At 34.3% G+C, this 19379-nt stretch overlaps 1 protein-coding gene across 1 annotated transcript in view; it reads left to right on the top strand.

Moving 5' to 3' along the window:
• The window catches only part of UBASH3B (ubiquitin associated and SH3 domain containing B), a 777613-nt gene extending 760948 nt beyond the window's left edge, over positions 1 to 16665 (top strand). The window contains exons 13-14 of the mRNA XM_044081039.1: positions 9976 to 10085; positions 13649 to 16665. Coding sequence (XP_043936974.1) covers positions 9976 to 10085; positions 13649 to 13783 — 245 coding nt within the window. The 3' untranslated portion in view covers positions 13784 to 16665. The remainder of the gene's footprint in view (positions 1 to 9975; positions 10086 to 13648) is intronic.
• The last annotated feature ends 2714 nt before the right edge of the window (positions 16666 to 19379 follow it).

Raw genomic sequence — 19379 nt, 5'->3', positions numbered from 1 at the left:
GTAAGGAAGAAAGCGCTCAACGGGTGTGTGGTACAATAAAGCTTTTTGGATTTTATCAGTTGCTGTGAAGTTTTTTTCAGTAGCCTAATAATTAGTTATGAACCTGTAAAACCATGATTCTGAGGAAAAGGGAAAATGAACATTTTAGAGTGCTTTCTATAAATGTGACTAGTATTAAGCATATAGTAAGAATAATAGTTATTTTGGAGTGGTATAATGCATGTAATGTAGATGTAGTTATATTAGAAGACACATGATTTTTTAACAATTGAAAGATTGCAAAGACTGAAACTGTGTGGAGGAAAGATTATCTGGAATTTGGGAAATGAGAGATGTTCAGAAATAGCCATATTCTGTAAAAATACAGTAAAGATATTAGATGTAACTTTAGCAAAAATGGGAAGATTAATCTTTGTAGATTTGTAATAGAAAGAACAAGTATATAGAATTATAACATATCCTTTTATTTGTAAAGAAAGGAAAAGCTTATTTCATTAGAGATTAGACTATATAGTGATAAATATGAATATTATAATAGGAATTAACAAGGAAGCATTAAAAGAAATGAAATGATACAAGAAAAATGTTAGAAGTTATAAGATGTGGTAAGTTAACCCTTTGGGACAAAAATTCATGGATTTATAAAATGGTAATGTATAGAACTGAAATAGATTATTTAAGGTATCAGAAGATTTAGTTATAGGAGAAGGGGAGGTAGTTCAAACAGGATTTTCTGATCATCTTACAATATGGATAGAGATAAAGGAAAACAAGGAATATATAAAATAGGCAACTGAGTAAAAATGATAAATTAAAAAGCATGGAATGAAGAAGGAAAGAGATTAGTAATACAGTGATGTAAGCATGGTACTGCTATGAGAACATTTTATAAAAATTGGTCTGGATGGTGGATAATTAAGGAAAACTATAAAAATGTTTTTTTTTTACAGTAGCAGTATGATATGAGAAAAGTAACAAAAAAATTAAAAGAACATATAACAATGCACTGGAAGATTTAGGACATAATGATAGAAAGTACTTTGACAAAGAAACTTTATTATATGAAAGCAAGAAAAATACAAGAATTGTTATTTAAGCACAGATCTTTCCCTCAATGAGTAAGAGAAGAGGTCACAAGTTACTTAAGCAGATTAGTAAAGGAAGATGGTAGTGTAATGAGAAAATTAAAAAAATGTAAAGAGAAATGTAATGAACCCTGGAAAAAAAATATGAATACTGTATTACAGTATGTACAAGAAATATTTAAAGAAAAAAAAGGTAGTGAAAAAACATGGAAAGTAAAAAAAAAAGTTAAGACAAAAACAGAATAAGGAGTTGGAAAAGGAGATTTTTTTATATGAGCTAGATAAAGTATTAGGACAAATAAATATAGACATGACTGCAGGATCTGATGGAATACAGTATGAAATGCATAAAATTTTAAGGGACTGGCAAAAAGAATATTTTTAAAAAAAATTTTAAAGATTTTGAATGAATGGTTAAAAAAAGATTTGATGTACAAATAATTATGTTGTGGAATACTTAAATTCATATGGAAGAATGAAGATGGAAGGCAATTAAAAAATGGAGACCGATAGTATTGAATAGTAATGATTATAAGATCTTTATGAAAATAATACAAGAGATTTAAAACTAACCTGGAAAATATTATGGAAGATAGTATATATAGTTCAAAGGGGAAGAGTTTTCAAGTATTAATGATAGAGAAATTGCGGATGATATTATGAATAGAAAAGGAGTGAAAATCATGATAGGTGACTTTAATAAGACATTTGATACAAGTGGACATGAAATATTATGGTTAGGAATGAAAGAGTATAAGTGAGAATGTTGGAAATGATGTATGTCAGTGCATAGTAGTAATAAAGTAAAATACTCGTAAATGGCTGGTTAAGCCAAGAGGTGAATAAGAAGAGTGCTGTAAGACATGGATGCCTAATGAGCTGTGTACTCTTGGCATTAGTTACAAACATGATAGTATTTGAAATAAATTACAAAATGAAAGAAGCAGGGTATACAACACCTAAAGGGTTAAGAATTTCAGTGCTGTTAACATACGGAGATTGCATAATAAATGCAAAAAAAAAAAAAAATGGGTAAAATAAGTAATAATTAGCACAAATGAGTGCCTAGAAGTGATAGGAATGGTTATAAATAAAGAAAAAAGTAAAGGTTTAGTGACACAGTAAAGGTGGGCGTTATATATTTTAGAATTAATAAAATTTCTGTGTTATGTATACCATTTGGGAATAAATATGTAAGTATAAGTCAATGGGAATAAACAATAGAAGAAATAAAACAAGCCTGTCTTTTCTAGAGAATATGTAAATTATCATTCAGGCAAAAGAGCTTATTTGATGAATTTAGTACTGATAGGGAAAATAGCATACTTAGCAAGTGTATTTATGTTGCCAGAAGTGTCTGAAAAGGAAATATTGCAGATATGTTTTTCATCTATATGGCGTTCTAGATAAAATCCAGTTAAAAGAGAAGTTTTGTATGTAAAAAAAGAGGAAGGAGGTTTAGGGTTAATTAACCCAATGGCATATTCTGCTTCATTACATTTGTTCAAAGCGTTAAAGTGGATAAAGATGAAAGATTAATAGTAAAAGTGTATACATATGATACATTTGGAGTATGGTGATAGAGTAAAAAAAAAGTTTTTAACTGAAGAAATAAAATGTTATCAAGAAAAGTTATTTTTGTGAAAATAAAAATTGTTGATACAGAACATAAAGTAAAAGAATGGCATAAGAATGCAATCATAAAACATTACTATGTAAAACTATGGTAAAACCTAACAGATGAAAAAAATGAAAGCTATGAAAATACAATGCAAATGGTGTAATAAGAAAGTCGAAATGCCAAGAATTTTTATGGAGACTGGTAATAGATAAATTGCCAGTAAAAGGAAATGTGCCATTTAAAAAGAAAGGTGATAGAATGTATCTATCAGGAAGAGACAACTGACCATGTGTTTTTGAAATGTAAAAAATAAAGAAGTTCTGGGGAAAACTGTGTAAAGAAGATTTTTTCAAAGGCATAACAGAAGTGGACAAAATAAACATGGATATGATTAAATATGGATATTATAAGAATAGAAGTAAAGACTATGTTAAAATAGTTGAGAAAATGGTTTTATATCATATGGGTTATATGAAATGAAAAAATAAATTAAATTATGTTTAATGGTAAATAGATTTTAACAACAATGTTAAGTAAACTCAGATGGTGCTTATGGAAAAAGGAGTGGGGTCTAATAGGGATAAAAATTTAGTAAGATTGTAAGAAAACATATGAATATGTGTAAAAATATTTGATTATCTAGACATATACATTTGTAAATATTTGTAAAATTGTAAGTATGTTGTAAATTAAAGTTCTTTTTTGTATATAAATAATGGACCCCTACTCTTTTTGGTAGGGGGGAGCTGCAGAGAATCCTGCAGCGGTGATGGAGATGGAGGGCTATGCCATAGACACAGGCTTGAATTCTGGTTGGATTTCATCTAATATGGAAACTGTTGGAGAAAAATTATTAGTGACTCGCATAAGAAATGATGGATTATCTAATGAGATTTTTCCAAACATGATGGATGAGATTGAGCTTGCTATATCACATACTTTACCTTGGTCACAAGCCAGTGAGAGATGTGCTTCTTTGATGAATCAACAACTGGATTAACTGCTACAGAGCTGTGTGGAACATCTGGAAGGGGTTCTGCAGCATCAGATGTGCTATTGGGTCTAATGGCAAAGGCAACATTACCAAAAAGTTATGCAGCTGTGGCCACGATGGTATCAGTCCATTTGGAAAAAAGAGTTTGACTGAGATCATGTCCAGTGGTGAGAATGATGTCAGAGTTGGGTGAAGCACTGGATCAATACCAAGCATGGGACATGGTACTGAAACCTTTTGGACAAATGAAATACAATCACTGCCACAGCTAGGTAAAGAAAAATTCTACAAACTGACTTTTGAGTTATTTAGATTGATAACTGACTTTTTTTCAAAAACTGATTATTCATTTAGGGGGATTATCATTAGAATTAATACACTTTCATAGGCTCTACATCTATGCTGTAATGAGCAATTTCTTAGTGATGTGTTATTAGAGGCTGAGATTAAACAGAATTTTTTGATATATTGTAAAGAGGTACATATTATTCAAAAGATAGATGATGAAAGTGGTGTCTTAACTGGGGCTTGGGAGATGTTGGTAACTTTGTCTAAGAAACAAAATCAAATGACTTTCTGTGGATAATTAACCTACAAGGAATTAATGGAATGGTTAGGTATATGGGACAGCCTGAGATATGTTTTTACTGTGGTTCATCCCCTAACCTGATTAGCACATGTACTAAATGGTATTGTCGGCAATGTGGATTATATGGTCCTACAGTATAGAAGTGTGTGTTAGACTGTACTACTTGCCATAATACGGGGCATAACAGGGCCTGAGCATCTTTTCTTTGGGTATGGAGAAAGGTAATAAGATTGTCACTATATCTTCTGAACATGCTCTCACAGTTGAACACCCTGTACTTCAAAATGGACAGACAGAAGAGGCTAATGGAGTGCTAGCATCTTCTCTAAAAGAGATCTTAGTGAAATAGAAGAAGGGGATGGGGGTGCATGATTCAGCACAATCTAGAGAAGCAGACACCGTAATATCAAATATACAAAACTCTAGAAACAGAGTAGGTGATAATGATAAATCAATAGAGAAAAGACTTAAGAAACAAAAAAAAAGCTGACTAAAGAGACAAAGGTTCATTTGTTCTTATTATCTCTTAATGTGAATAGCCTCTTAAGTAAGGTAAGATGGTTAACTATTTTAAATTGGCGTAAGTCATTGCAGAAATATGTAAAATATTTGCTAGATGTTAGACTATTAACGGATTTGCAAATTCAAGCAAAAATGTTTTGGGATAGGTCAATTATTTGGTGTTAAGGGTAGAGTCTGGCATAGCTGTATTAATTGCATTACTATATGTAATAGTACTTATATCTGGAAGATCACTTGCATTGGACTGTGAGATATGAACTTTAGTATATAAAACTATAGCAATTTATGCCTGCACAAATGCAAAAACCTGTGCTGATACATTTGAAGAATTATATACTTATATAGGGGTTAATATGCTGATTATTGTAGTCTGAGACTTTAATTATAATCTTCATAAGATACATACAAAAACAACTTTTGATACTAGCACTTGTAGATCATAAATGCATGATTTTGATTTACTGTTAAGAAATAACAGGAGATACACCTATAGGGGGACAGAATATCACCAAAACTGATATCTTTCTTTACAGTGAGATTTTGTCAGAAGTGCTTTCTGATGATATGGAGATAGATTTCTCAGCTCACAGGGCAATTTAGGTAGTATTTACTAGAAATCAGGTTATCTCTGGGAAAGGAAAAGGTGTAAAAAATAACAGGACCATGCATCACATAATGTATGTTGCTTAAGGAAAGGCAAAAGCTTATTGTTTAACATGGTAAAATGAGGGACTTTTACAAATCCTGGATGGTCGGTGAATAGCATATAAATAAACTCACATACAGGTAAGCATAGAAAATGATGGTGGCGATATAAAAAGTGCATCATGATATTAGAAATAAAGACATGGCCACGGGTGATAATTCTGCTTTCTACTACAAGATGTTATAGTTGAGTTAAATAAGATATCTGCAAAGAATTCTTTATATAGACAATAGTGCAGTGTGCAGGTTAAAAAAGAGGCAAATCCTTTTTTGGCTATGATGATTTTACAGTCAGAACAGTCGCTGAGTTGTAGCAGATACTTCTGGAAATATGTATCCTGGTAACTGTAAGACAATGTGAGTAGTAGATTATCTGAAAGCTACATATACATGTAAGATGCCACCAGGTGAATTGTTTTAGACTATCTCTTTGAACGCTGCCGCACAAAATGCACTATAACAGCCCACTACAGTGGAATTACTTTATGATATACGTAAGGGTAATGGGGCCGTGATGCCTGGTGAAGATGGGCTTAGCTATATCATTTATAAGACTAATTGAAATGCCAAAAAACAGTAGTTCTTATTTGTTATAAATTATTGGTAGGAAAATGATCTGCAATCCCCATAAATTTGTCAAGGTTTAGTTAACTACTTTGGAAAAAAAAATGGGATAGATACTATTTAAACAACTGGTGACCTTTAATGCTGTACATTATGAATTATAAAATCATGATTAGTATTTTGACTTCAAGAATTATGAAAGTTGTGCCTGCATTGTTTATGGATGGAGTTTATGGACTTCAAATTTGCAGTACATGAGGTATGTTATATTTAGTTAAGTCTGTAATACAGGGCATTTGTGATTCATCCTTGAAAGGTAGAGTAGTGATTTGTGATATGAAGAAAGCCTTTGATAATCTACATCATAGAAGCAAATGGGATATTTTGTCTGAGTATAGATTTCTAGACAAGATTTTGAACCTGCTGCGTACACCCACTGGGAGTTAAAGGTACACACTCAAAAGAACTGTACTGTAGGGAATGAGTTAAGGAGGGATGTCCCTTAAGTCCTGTGTTGTGTAACTTAGTAATGTATGGGTTGTTTTTTATATGAATAGATGCTGTGGGCAGGATAAGAATTCATTTAAAACAGGCTTGTATTTTCCATTAGTTCTGGGTTACGCAGATTATCTTATATTGCTCATTAAGTATTTGAAAAAGCTTTTCTCATTAATTAAATATTTAGTGATTCTTGGCTGGAGCACTTTCTGTGCGGAGTCTGTGTGTCCTCCCTATGGTCAAGTGAGTTTTAAAGACATGCATGTTGGTGCATGCGTGTATATGCATGTGCCTTCTGTGTTGGTTGGGCGCTGGGCTAGCAACTTGACACTGTAAAAAACACCACTGCCAAACAATCTGCGGACCAGTGATCTGCTGTGGCGACCCCTAACTGGGAAAAGCTGAAAGACAAGTAATTGTATTATAGTGCTTGCACTGTTTTTCACTGAAAAAATGTCAAGGTTTTGCTTATAAGATCCCTGATGTGGATATAGTCTTCAGTGACGAGGCAGTTAAAATCTAAAGAATAACATTTGGTACAAGGGAGACAGAAAATGCTTAGCAGATGCAGCTTGTAGAGATGTTGCAAGTTATGGTTAAAGCCTGGAAACATTTTTCTTATCTTTAAAAATTAAAAGTAACCTGATTACATACATTTTTTTAGGAAAGTTAATTTATTATGGCTAGTATTCATCAATTTCCAGTGCATGGATTTTCTGAAGGGTATGAATTCTGAAACTTAAATGTTTGCCATTACATTCTGACTTCATTCCTCAGTGGTTTGCCAGAAAGCCAAAAATTTTATGAGGAGCAGACCCAAAATATGAAGCAAAAATCTGAATATTCTGTGAAAATCTGGATGACTGGGAGGTATGGCTGTCTATAGAGTATGATGAGGGAAGGGTTTGTCTACTAAATGTTATGATGCAATATTTTTTTTTATCATTTAATTTGTGTCAATTTATAGTAGACCAAGAGTTTACCGAGGAGACTTCATTCTGGAGGGCTTGGGTATCATAGATTAACTTAAGTAAACATCAATAAGCAGTCATCTTCAAACTTTGTTGGAGTGAAGAACTTTAATTCAGCAGATCCTTTGTCAGTTTCTTCTAACGTATAGGTTTTTAATAGTCTATGGCCTGTTTGTATAATGTACCGGAATGAAAACATTGCAAAAACGTATCCAGGTGTCAGGATTAGTTTCATGCACAATTACTATTCCACACACCTTTCAACAGCATTCAGTCACATGATTTTGTGTAGCATCCACCTCATGGTAATTGTTGTACAGTCTGTTGTTTCCTTTTGTGACCTCTGAAAAACGTGTAAGCTGTGATTTTCTAATACCTATCACCTTCTGTTCAGTTATTGAATGTGGTATAACAGGAGTCTGCGGGTCATGTGTTCAGGTCCTCTTGAATTTTATCTTTAGTCTTTTACTTAAGGCAGTGTACCTTATTATGAGAGCATGCTGTCTTCATTGTCATTGCATTGTTTAATAACACTTCAGATTATAGAATGCTGAAGATACTACGCTGTCCACAAGGAAGGCTGAGAAACCTAGTTTATCTGGAATAATACTCTCCATCATGCTTATTATCTCTCACTAACTCTTTTGTACACTGTCTTCTGTCGACTGCAGTGGAATATTATGTCAGTAAAACTGGTAGGGATTGTCTGTAACCATGCCAGCTCTCCAGTTTAACAAATGTATAACCATAGGTCATCTGTAACTCTGTAATGTAAGTCTCCTCTTTTTCTAGGCCGTTTTTATTTGTTTGTTGAATAAAAATCCTAAACTCATCACAGAAGGACAGATGGATGCAGAAACTATTTTTGCACTTAGACAAGAACTTTACCTATAGCTGCAGTCCAGAAAAGTTTATTGTATTCCATTCCAAACTAAAATAGAGTGAGAAGGTCACACAGAAAAAACAATCAGTAGAAACTAAATGAAAACTTCAGCCAAGCTAGAACTTCCACTGAGTGACCTCTCAGACCTCTTGTATCAGAGGCACATGGGATATATGCAAATGACCCTTATGAGCATCAGGTATTTCGGCTATATGGTGATTCAGAACACCCATGACTTATTTATTTTTAAGTAGTTTCAATGAACAATTTCAGGCCAATAAAGCCAAACCTCACTAGCTCTGGATATGCATATTTTGGCCTTGTTATGACCTCATCAGAACAGCACAAGCAGAGTGTTTGACTAACTATAAGAAACACAGGACTGTTATACCCAGCTGATGTCTATTACTATTATTGTGACTGCAAAATATCTTCGCTAACAAACTAAAACAAAGAGTGAGAAGTTCACACAGAAAAAACAATAAGTAAAAACTAAATGAAAACTCCAGCCAAGCTAGAATGTCCACTGAGTGACCTCTCAAACCTCTTGTATCAGAGGTACATGGGATATATGCAAAAGACCTTTATGAACATCAGGTGTTTCAGCTATATGGCAATTCTGAATGCGCTTGACTTATTTCTTTTTAAGTCATTTCAATGGATAATTTCAGGCCAATAAAGCTAAACCCCACTAGCTGTGGATATGCATATTTCAGCCTTGTTATGACCTCATCAGCACAGCACAAGCAGAGTATTTGATTAAGCATAAGAATCACAGGGCTGATATACCTAACTGATGTCCATTACCATTAGGGTGATTGCAAAATATCCCAACTAACAAACTAAAATAAAGACTGAGAAGGTCAAGGCCAAAATATGCATATCCACAGCTAGTGGGGTTTGGCTTTATTGGCCTGAATTTGTCCATTAAAACTTATTAAAAAGAAATAAGTCATGGGCATTCAGAATCACCATATAGCTGAAATACCTGATGTTCATAAGGGTCATCATTTGCACATATCCCATGTGCCTCTGATACAAGAAGTTTGAGAGGTCACTCAGTGGAAGTTCTAGCTTGGCTGAAGTTTTCATTTAGTTTCTACTGATTGTTTTTTCTGTGTGACCTTCTCACTCTTTATTTTAGTTTGAAGATGGAATACAGTAAACTTTTCTGGACTGCAGCTATAGGTAAAGTTCTTGTCTAAGTGCAAAAATAGTTTCTGCATCTATTTTACAATAATTGTCAACACAAGTCTGTTCAGACAGTTCTAAGGAGAATTACTCTATCTGCTGAAAAGCATCATTTTGAAGTTTTACTTTTTAGCGTTATTTCTTTAAACCTGACAGTGCATTCAGGTCCGATAAATGGACAAAACCTCAAATTAGTCATTCTGAATTGTATCCTTCTTTATAAACTGTATTGCTTTCATATTTACAGTCTGCCATTGTTTGTTTTTTAAAGGCATAAACTGTGTATCATATTATATGTCTGCATTTTTTCATAAGAAGATTAACCTTGTAATTTATTTTTCTGCATTTGTAGGTAGCAATATTCTAATAGTAGCACATGCTTCATCGCTTGAGGCCTGTACCCGACAACTTCAGGGACTTCCACCACAGAACTCTAAAGATTTTATACAAGTGGTTCGGAAGGTTTGTATTTATGCTTTATAGTTGTCTGATTTCTTAATATTTAAGCAGTCACTGTCTACATGGAGTGAATTAAATCAGAATGCCTTTGGAAGGAGGACTTCAACTTCATTTTTTACATAGAACATACTGAAGAAGTCTTGTTATTTCACTGTTAGGAGCAAATTATTTTCTTCATTGGTTAACATACCGTTTCTCTTTTACTTTGTTAAAATCCTTGAAAGTGTCAATTCTTTTTTTCAGTCCAAACATGTGGAGATTCTCATTAAGCTAAACATTTCAGTTCAAACTGCTTTGATATAATTAGGGGTAGAGGGGCAGCTATCCCTGTTGACTGATCAGAAAGTACTAGAGCATGGGAATATAACTAGGAGGTGAACACATGGATAACTAGTAAGCTGTGTATAGTTTGGGGGTCCCATCTGTTTTACAGGCATATATTTAGTTTGAAATATTTGAAATTTACTCAGTTACTGCACTGATACATCACTGGGTTCCACTCATATGTAGGATTATAATCTAGCACAGCATTGTGCTCACTTTTGCATAAATGACAGTGCTAACACAAATCCCCCTGGTTCACTTCTGAGCTGCTCATATTGATGTAATCAGATTCTCTATCAAAGGTTTCTGTGAATCCTTGCTTCATACTATTGCTTATACACCAGCATTATAGTCTCAGCAACTCCTATTTGTATGCAGTGTTGCAGTGCAAAGCAAATCAACTGTAGCCACCTCTTTTTTTCTATAAATATCTTTGCCAAACATTGAAAATTGTGTATTACTTCCAAAGCAAAGTCATCCTTTTGGGCTGTTATTGTGAAAAGGATGTTCTCATGACCAGATCCAGCTAAGATGATTCATTAAGGATTCTGTCACAATGGTTACCAAAGTTTGATCACCTTTCATCAGATCTGAGAAATATACACACTATAATGACAGACCCATAATAGGTGTGGTCCATCTACTGTAGCACTTTCCCCCCCTAATATACCCTAGCCTGTAGTTTGGTGGCATTTCAAGCTCCTTTCCATTCCTACTTCCATCTGTTTTCTCTTTTCTTTTTTCTGACATATTAGTGTACATGCTTTTCTACATGACCTTATGTTAGTACATACAGATACCTGATGAGACCTTTTAAAAGCTTTCCATGCTGAGCAGGTATAATGCTTGTGGCATATTATTACTAATGGTTACCAAAGGCAAATTATACTTTCCACAGATCTGTCTATATGGTAAATACATAACTCTTACTTATAATCATCTGTACTGCTCCTTAAGCTTTACTTCTAGAAGTATTATCTTCTAGGATTATTTAATTTATTTTATTTTATTTGGTAATTGGTTTTGTACATGGATCCTTTTCAACCATGATCCAGGCACCAAAGGCAAGCGTAGCCACAACAAAGTAATATATGGCCACTTTAATACATCTAATCAACTAGCAAAGTTTTGAGAGGTGGGAGGAAACCGGATTACTTGGGGTAAACCCACTTGGACACAAAGATAACATGTAAACTACACAAAACAGAAAATAAAAAACAGGACTGAACCCTAGAACCTTGACCTTTGAGGCAGATGTCTTTTCACTGAGACATCACATATTCTTTTTTATTAAAAAACATGACGGGGGGTGCTGTGTAATTTTCTACAAACTTCTAGATGGTAGGACAAGTATTTCCTTTATTACAGTAGGAATTTAAAGTGAGAAAGGATTATATGTAAACACTCTAGAATGTTAAGTAAATTCTGTCATCTTTATTTGTTAACAAAATCTCATTGTGTGCTACATCATTCTTCCCCCACCCTTTAGTCCATATCTTTTGCCCAATGGCTTCCCTGCCTTCTGTCTAGTGTCTCGTTTATTCCTCCCACAAATGAAAACCAAGCATCGCCGGGTGAAATGAAAGCTCTCCAGGACATTTATTCCCATTCTGAGAGCCTTATCTTGTTTATTTACGGAGGTGAAAGTTGAGTTGTAGGAAATGAGTTAGTCTACTGATCACATAGTCTACCATAATGACAGCCCCCAAAGAAGACTTTCAAACTCCTCAATGTCTGCTGCTCGGAGATCAATATGCTGTTACCACACATGCCTCTCTAGTGAAAAGATGAGGCTCTTACATGGTGCAGACCTGCTAGGCTTCTTCTGCAGGTGATCACCTACCAACCAGGTTAAGCCAATGCAGTAAGCTGATCTGCTCTCCCCTTCCAGGATGGGTAAGCCAGCATCGGCTGCTTTATGGTCATCATCCACTCTCAGCCCCTCCAATCTCCTAGGTACTAATCAAAATTGATTTTCTGGGCCATAGTGAGGACTTCATCAGTCTATGATGCAGAGGCAGGCAGGCTGCTGTATTGTTTTTCACATTCTGATAATTTATCTTGTTTGTTATTTTAACGTTAAGATCATTTGAAATGGATCAAGACCAATGCTCAGCTGTATAAATTAGATAAATTATTGTTTGTCATTGATGTGTTTGTATAAAATTTGAAAGCTCTGGCTAAGAAACAATTGAGATCATAGCAGCACAGTATTTCTAAGGCTTTACTAGGCATCCTGTCATTTGAATGAATATGAATTGTGGAATGATTGTGTAAACACATTGCAATTGGATAAGCAAATGAGATAGTTTTGCATTTAGCTGCATTGACCTATTCTTTCAAACATTTCATTTGGGGTGGAAGGTTGGCGTAATGGTTAAGGTGCTTACCTTAGAAACACAAGGTGCAGGGTTTGATTCTGATATGGGGTAACTGGCTAGGCTTAAAATTGCCCATAAGGGCAGTTAGCCTAGTATTAACCTACCTACAACCTACAACCTTTCAGCATTTTTTTTTTCTGTTCTGGGTTTAAAATTTTAGGACAGAGTCCCATGGCTAGTTGTGTTTTTAAGAAATGATTATTAAAATTGCTTCATTCATTGATCTGTTTGTGAAGATTGAGAAGTATGTAACTTTCAGTTAGGACTCCTGCTTGTAACTGTTATCAAACCATTGCACATGTGGCACAGGGAACACACATCCATGTTTAATAAGTGCTGATGTAAAGGGCAGGAGAATAAGTCAGAGTATATTTATTAATGAAGTACTACTGTAGCAGTCCAACCTAGATATATCTGCTTCAGCACAAATGTTTATATTTTTCAATGTATTCTAGTCTTTCTTTGACATGCAGCTTTAAAATTAGTAAAATATCTTACAGTTGATTTGATATGGGATATTTCATGATATTGACTTATCACAACTTCTCCAGTGAAACAAGTAGTTCTCATTCAAATCACATCTGTCCATCGATGTAGAAGAGATTAGCTTTACAGGTCGGATACAGTGTTATAAACAATGTGTTGGGAAAATATTGCTTGAATGCTGAAAAATGTTCTGCCTGTCATACTGTTGTAGTATGTTCAAGATATGATTTTTTTTTATTGCATTACATTCATCTTAAGTACACTTTCGCATAAACAATTTTCAGCTGTGGGCTTTCTTGTGTTTCAGGTATTTAACTGTAATATAATTATAATAATAATAAATACATTTTTATTAATAATTCTTTCATTAAATAGATTCCATACTTGGGGTTCTGCGCCTGTGAAGAAGTAAATGAAACTGGACTCTGGCAGCTGGTCGACCCACCTATTCTCCCTCTTACCCATGGACCAAACCACAGCTTCAACTGGAGGGAGATTTTACTTCAGTAATAAAAAGCTATCATTCTAAACTCTGGCTAATTCCCCTTATCTGAAGATGCTATTGCATAAACTGTGCAGACACATTAATACTGCAGTACTGAAACCTGCAGCAGCTGTTACAGATTAACTTACCTGCAAAATCATGCCAAAAATAATGCTACTGTCCCCTTGAGTAATGGTAATACTTATACTCTTCCTCATGATATAAACTGAAAGGACCTGCTAACTGTGTCAGAGCTTTACTGAACATTTCTCCACAAAATTAATTGTTTTAAGTAGGTACATACTGTGACTCGGTAATGAATTTAACAAACTTGCAACTTTCAAGCAACTGCTATGTACTGTTATTTTATTTGTTTACACCATCATGTATATTGTCAACCCGTATCGAAGGATGGCTGGATAAAAGTAGGTGGTACTTAACTGCTCTTATAAAAAATATCTTGGGGGATACTGTCCACTTCCTTATGAGAAGATGGTGATGTCACAGTGGAGTGCCTTATGTCACTAAACAGTATGCAGTGGAACAGAGGGGATGATGGGGCAAACTCTGAATGCAAAAGACCTACCTTTTTAGAAGCAGCGTAGAATTATACTTAGACTTTGCCATTTAGCAAGCTTAAAAAAAATTACTTTCAGTAATTCAGGGCTAATATATAGATTTCGTGTTTAACTGCTAAGCCTAGCCAAATTGCTTACAAACAGAACAACATCAACTGTTTGTATTCTTCCAGGTCTTTAGTGTAACACCTTTAAGGTAGAGCAGTGGCTAACAGTATTAATTAACTTATAATATGTAAAATTATTCTTCTACCAGGGCTGAAAAATTTGCTTGCCTCCCTTTCTGCACAGTAACTTACAATGATGTTGTCAAAGAGCGGCCTGCATCATTTTTCTGTGTTTTGCTCTGTATTCCTTCTGCACATTAAAAAAGTATAGATTGTACGTCATCTATTGTTAAGGATGAAGCATCTTTAAATTATAATTGATATATTAAAGTAATTTTCATACTTAACTTTACATACAGCACTGACTTGCTTTCCTTGACATTGCTTAACTGAGTCCTATGCAATATGTGCCTAATTAAAGCCTATTGGCTTTGCACTTTTGACCATTCTGGAAAAAAATGTTTTCACACAGCCCCTTTGGCCAAGTAAAAGTGATATTAAGCAGTTTTTCATTTCTTTTTTAATCAGTATTCTAGCTAATAGTCCTATGGTACTTATAGCCTGCTAAAGAAATGATATAGTTCTGGTATAACAGAAGAAGCCCAAAGCCTACTAACTCAGCCGGTCCTTAGTATTGTAAGGCATATTGTTTTCTTAAGTGAAACATTATTTCTTCCTTTGTTCTTAAGTTAAAATGTGGTTTAGACTAGGAGTAATATATACTTGTTTGCACATATAAATGAAATCTGCACAATAGCAGTTCTTTATTGTGTCATAAATAAGGCATGATAACTACAGGGGCAGGGTGTCTAATGCTCTGCTTCATCAATGGCACATTAGTATTTTAGGCAATCAGTTTGCAGACTATTATAAGCCTTGCTAATAACCAGTGGTCAGAATCAAACCTGTACCCTGTGTCTCTGAGGTGAAGACTTTAACCATTAGAACAACCCAAAATCTCTCTCTGTATGTGCACACCACTCCAGTCCAGGACTGATACGTGTGTCATGACGGCGACATAGCACTTCATCTAGTATGGAATCTGGAAGGAAATGCTTTAATCAGAAGGTGCTGGTAGCTGTAGATTAATTTGCTAAAGTAAAAAGATGTTGAGTGCTACTGTAGCACCTGCTTTGTTACATCTAGTTGTTGTATTCACTGAACCCTGAGCCTTGGATGGAGTTTTCTTGTATTAATAGCAAACATTGTGTTGCAATTGGGAGATATCTCGAAATAAGCTAATGGACCTGACCAACTTACCATTAAACAAAATTGTGTTAATAGTGTTTATCAAATTTAATTCCCAGATTGTAATTTAAAGCTATTTATTTTTGGTTAAAGTCTGTAGCATTAATAATACAAACCAACATGTAGGAAGATAATTTTCTCTACGTGTGTCAACATATAATAGCAGTAACCTGCATTGGTATGGATATATTCCAGATTATGTAACCATAGAGTAGCCTGCATTTGTTTTTACTCCTGATTAATTATATAGCATATTTTATATGATTTAATTGATAACGAATGCAGTTTTTCTTATTTCAGAGAAAATTATGAATTATAACTTTGTCTTCCACTTTTTGTATTGTAAGTTTACCAAAGTGAAAACCTTGTACAGTTATATAATTAACGTCCTAGAAACTGAGTTGGTATGGAAGTATGTGCCTGTCTTCCTGTGAGTACAGTGCCAGACAGAACTGAACTGAAGCATTTTCATTGAAATCAAGGGTGTATGATTAATAACTAGTTAAAATTGCTTTAAATGGAAAAAAATATTTTGCCAACATTTAAACTATTTTAAGACAATTTCCCAAAATATTTTAAACAACTTTTATTTTTTATGTATTAACATTTTTTCTGTGATCCAAGATGATATAAAATTAAGATTAGATGTAAAGGATGTCTAAATTCCATAAGGGAATGGATAACATATTTTTAAAGGAAATGTTCCATCCCTTTGCATATTTTCTACCAGTACATTGTGCTAATATAAGTATGCAAACTCCGGCATCGTTGTCTTAAACTCTGTCTCTTAGTTAACATGAATACATTTTATTTAAAATATCTAGCTCTAGTGATTAGAATGGTGAACATACTAAATATTACTTTCTTAAAACCTGGGTATCTTCAGAATGGTTATGGCTCTTGATATTGCCTCACTTAAGATATAGTGTGCATCCATTTCCATTTCGTCTGTTTAAAGTACAAGGGTAAATTAATTGTTACTGATTCTTAGAAAGTTGTTATGCTTGTTCTATTTTATATATATATATATATATATATATATATATATATATATATATATGGATCCCCTTCAGTTGATCGACCTTCTGAAATGCCGAATATTTCAGAAGGTGTGAATGGAGATAGCTGTACATTGCAGAATGAGAAATTTTCCATTTTCTTCAATGTAGTGCAATCTCGGAGTTGGTATATTTAATGGGGGAGGGGGGGCTTGCCCCATGCAAAAAAGAAAAAGGTAGTTTTTATTTTTTTTTTTAGTTTAGTTTCGACCTTCTGAAATGTCAATTTTATGGTCTTGGCCATATGACGTCGATGTTTCGAAAGGTCAATCAAAGGAAGTAGTTCCATATGTGTGTGTGTGTGTGTGTGTATGTATGTATGTACTTCTAAATTTCGAACTTTCAAAACATTGACTTTTTTATGGTCAAGACTGTAAGATAGAAAATTTAAATAAATAAAAAAAAATTTTTTTTGAAGTTTTGCTAGTTAAATATACCAACTCCAACATCACACTACAGAGAGGAAAACAGTAAATATACCATTCCACATTGTATACTGATCTCCACTTAAACGGTAAAGAGTTTCAAAACTTCGATCTTATGATCTTGACCATAAGAAAGTCGACAGTTTGAAAGTTCAAAATTTAGAAGTAGACTCGCATACACACACACACACACACGCGCACACACACACACACACACACACACACATGCAGGCACGAGTGCAGACACACACACACATTGCGTGTCTGTCTGAGTTTGTGTTAAGGATAGGAACCTAAGAACTTGCAAGGTGAGAAGTACATTGAAGAGGAGCACAGTATTACCTCACAAAGTAAGAAAAACATAAATTTGAACATATAAAAGGCAGAAATATTGTTTAGAATTTATTTTCTTCTGAATCAGTTGCTTAAATTATGTAGGGATTTAGGTTAAGTTTCTGTGAAAAGCAGATGGCATTACATACTTATTTCCTACTTTCAATAGTTAGAATGCTTCCTTTATAGAAACACTGACTGAATAGATATGAAGGACAAAATTAGTTTCTTTTGTCTTTCATCTGATCTTTAGGCCTCTGCCCAAAGTATATGGGGATCAGAACCACATAGTGACACATCATCATCCAAGATGTTGGGTGTAGTAAGGCATGCAACTTATATGCCACAGTGTACATTTTAAAAATTAATTTATTTTTTACAGTGAGATGTGCAGAATTTAAATGTAATAGACTTATTTATTCTTAGTTTAAAAGTATTTTTTTAAATAGTTCTTAAAAAGAATATTGGGTTGCCTACATGGCTTTCTGCTGAAGTCTGCATTTTCTGGGTTTGGGGGCCTACATATTGGGGACTGGTATACAACTCCAAAACTATATCCCTTTTCATGATGTGTATGAAGCTGCTGCTTCTCTTTTTCCACATCACATTGTAGCACTTTCACTGGTGAACACTTTCATTAATGTTTTTTCACATATAGTGGATTTGGTCTAGCCAGAATTTAAACTGGACCCATTTCACCCATAAATGAGTGGAATCAAAATCACCATCCTAAAGTGGAGAAATACAGCAGTGGTATTCAGTAGTGAGAGCGGTCTAAGAAGTGGAATCCAGTTCTGGAGACTACTTCCCAGTTTAATTGATGGAGCTCACGATAATTACTTAACTCTTTCGTTGTGATGTAGAAAGGAATGAGTAAATTGTTTTGACGTATGAAAAAAGCTGGTTGCATCTCATTTTTGTGCACATACTATGTAGAACATTACAAGTATGATTGCAAAACTGTTTATCAGCAGTTTTGCATAAGAAAAAATGGCAAACAAATACTGTTGACCCACCTTCCCCCCAGCAAGCAAATGCATATGGTTGTTTATAATGGAGGCTATCTGGCAACCCTTCTCCGCCCCTTGCCAGTAAATGCATATGATTATTCATAATACAGCCTGTCACACTTCTGTGAAGTAGAATTATTTAATGTGAATGCACATGAGAATGCAGTGACAGTGTTTGTGCAAGACAAAACAAACAAAAAAACCACTAGATTCTGTTTTGAGCAACCTTTGTCAGAAATTAAATACATTTTGAGTAACTTTGCCTAGTATAGTTTATTATTTTTTTGAAGATTTAGGAGAGACTTAAAAAGATATGACAGAAACAAAGTTATTAAAAATGCAGCTCAGTTCAGTCCTTTCAATGTTTTCAAGAGTGTTACAATGATACACTGGAACACAATATTCTGTATGCAAATACAAGTGCAGTACCAATATTCATGCATAAGAAACTATTACTTGGGAACATTTCTGTTCAGTGTGCAACTTCCGTTCTTAGGTTCATAGGTAGGTACTAGGCTATTGGCCCTAGGACCTATATAAGCCTAGCCCAAAAGGTACCCTGGCTTTCGCCACCCAAGAAAAATTATTTTCCTGTGCTTCTGTCGAGCAGAGCCACAGAAGTGATCCCTGGGGTGAATTTTCTATTTCCCATCCAATCATGTTGTTAAGGTAAACACCTTAACCATTGAGTCTTTTGCTCTGTAGTCATTGCTCAGTCTTTGGAGCCCATCCTGAGATGTGATTTTAATTACACATTTATTTTCTGAAAGAATAGATTTTGCATATTTCAGGTAATACCGGTGATCTTCTGGTAGATTGTGGGCAGACATTCTTCTGCCATATAACATGTGATGTTAGTGCAT

Source organism: Protopterus annectens, chromosome 8.part0 (assembly GCF_019279795.1).
Source record: "Protopterus annectens isolate FY-2018-M chromosome 8.part0, PAN1.0, whole genome shotgun sequence".
Taxonomy (NCBI): domain Eukaryota; kingdom Metazoa; phylum Chordata; order Ceratodontiformes; family Protopteridae; genus Protopterus; species Protopterus annectens.
This window is presented reverse-complemented; position numbering and strand designations above follow the sequence as displayed.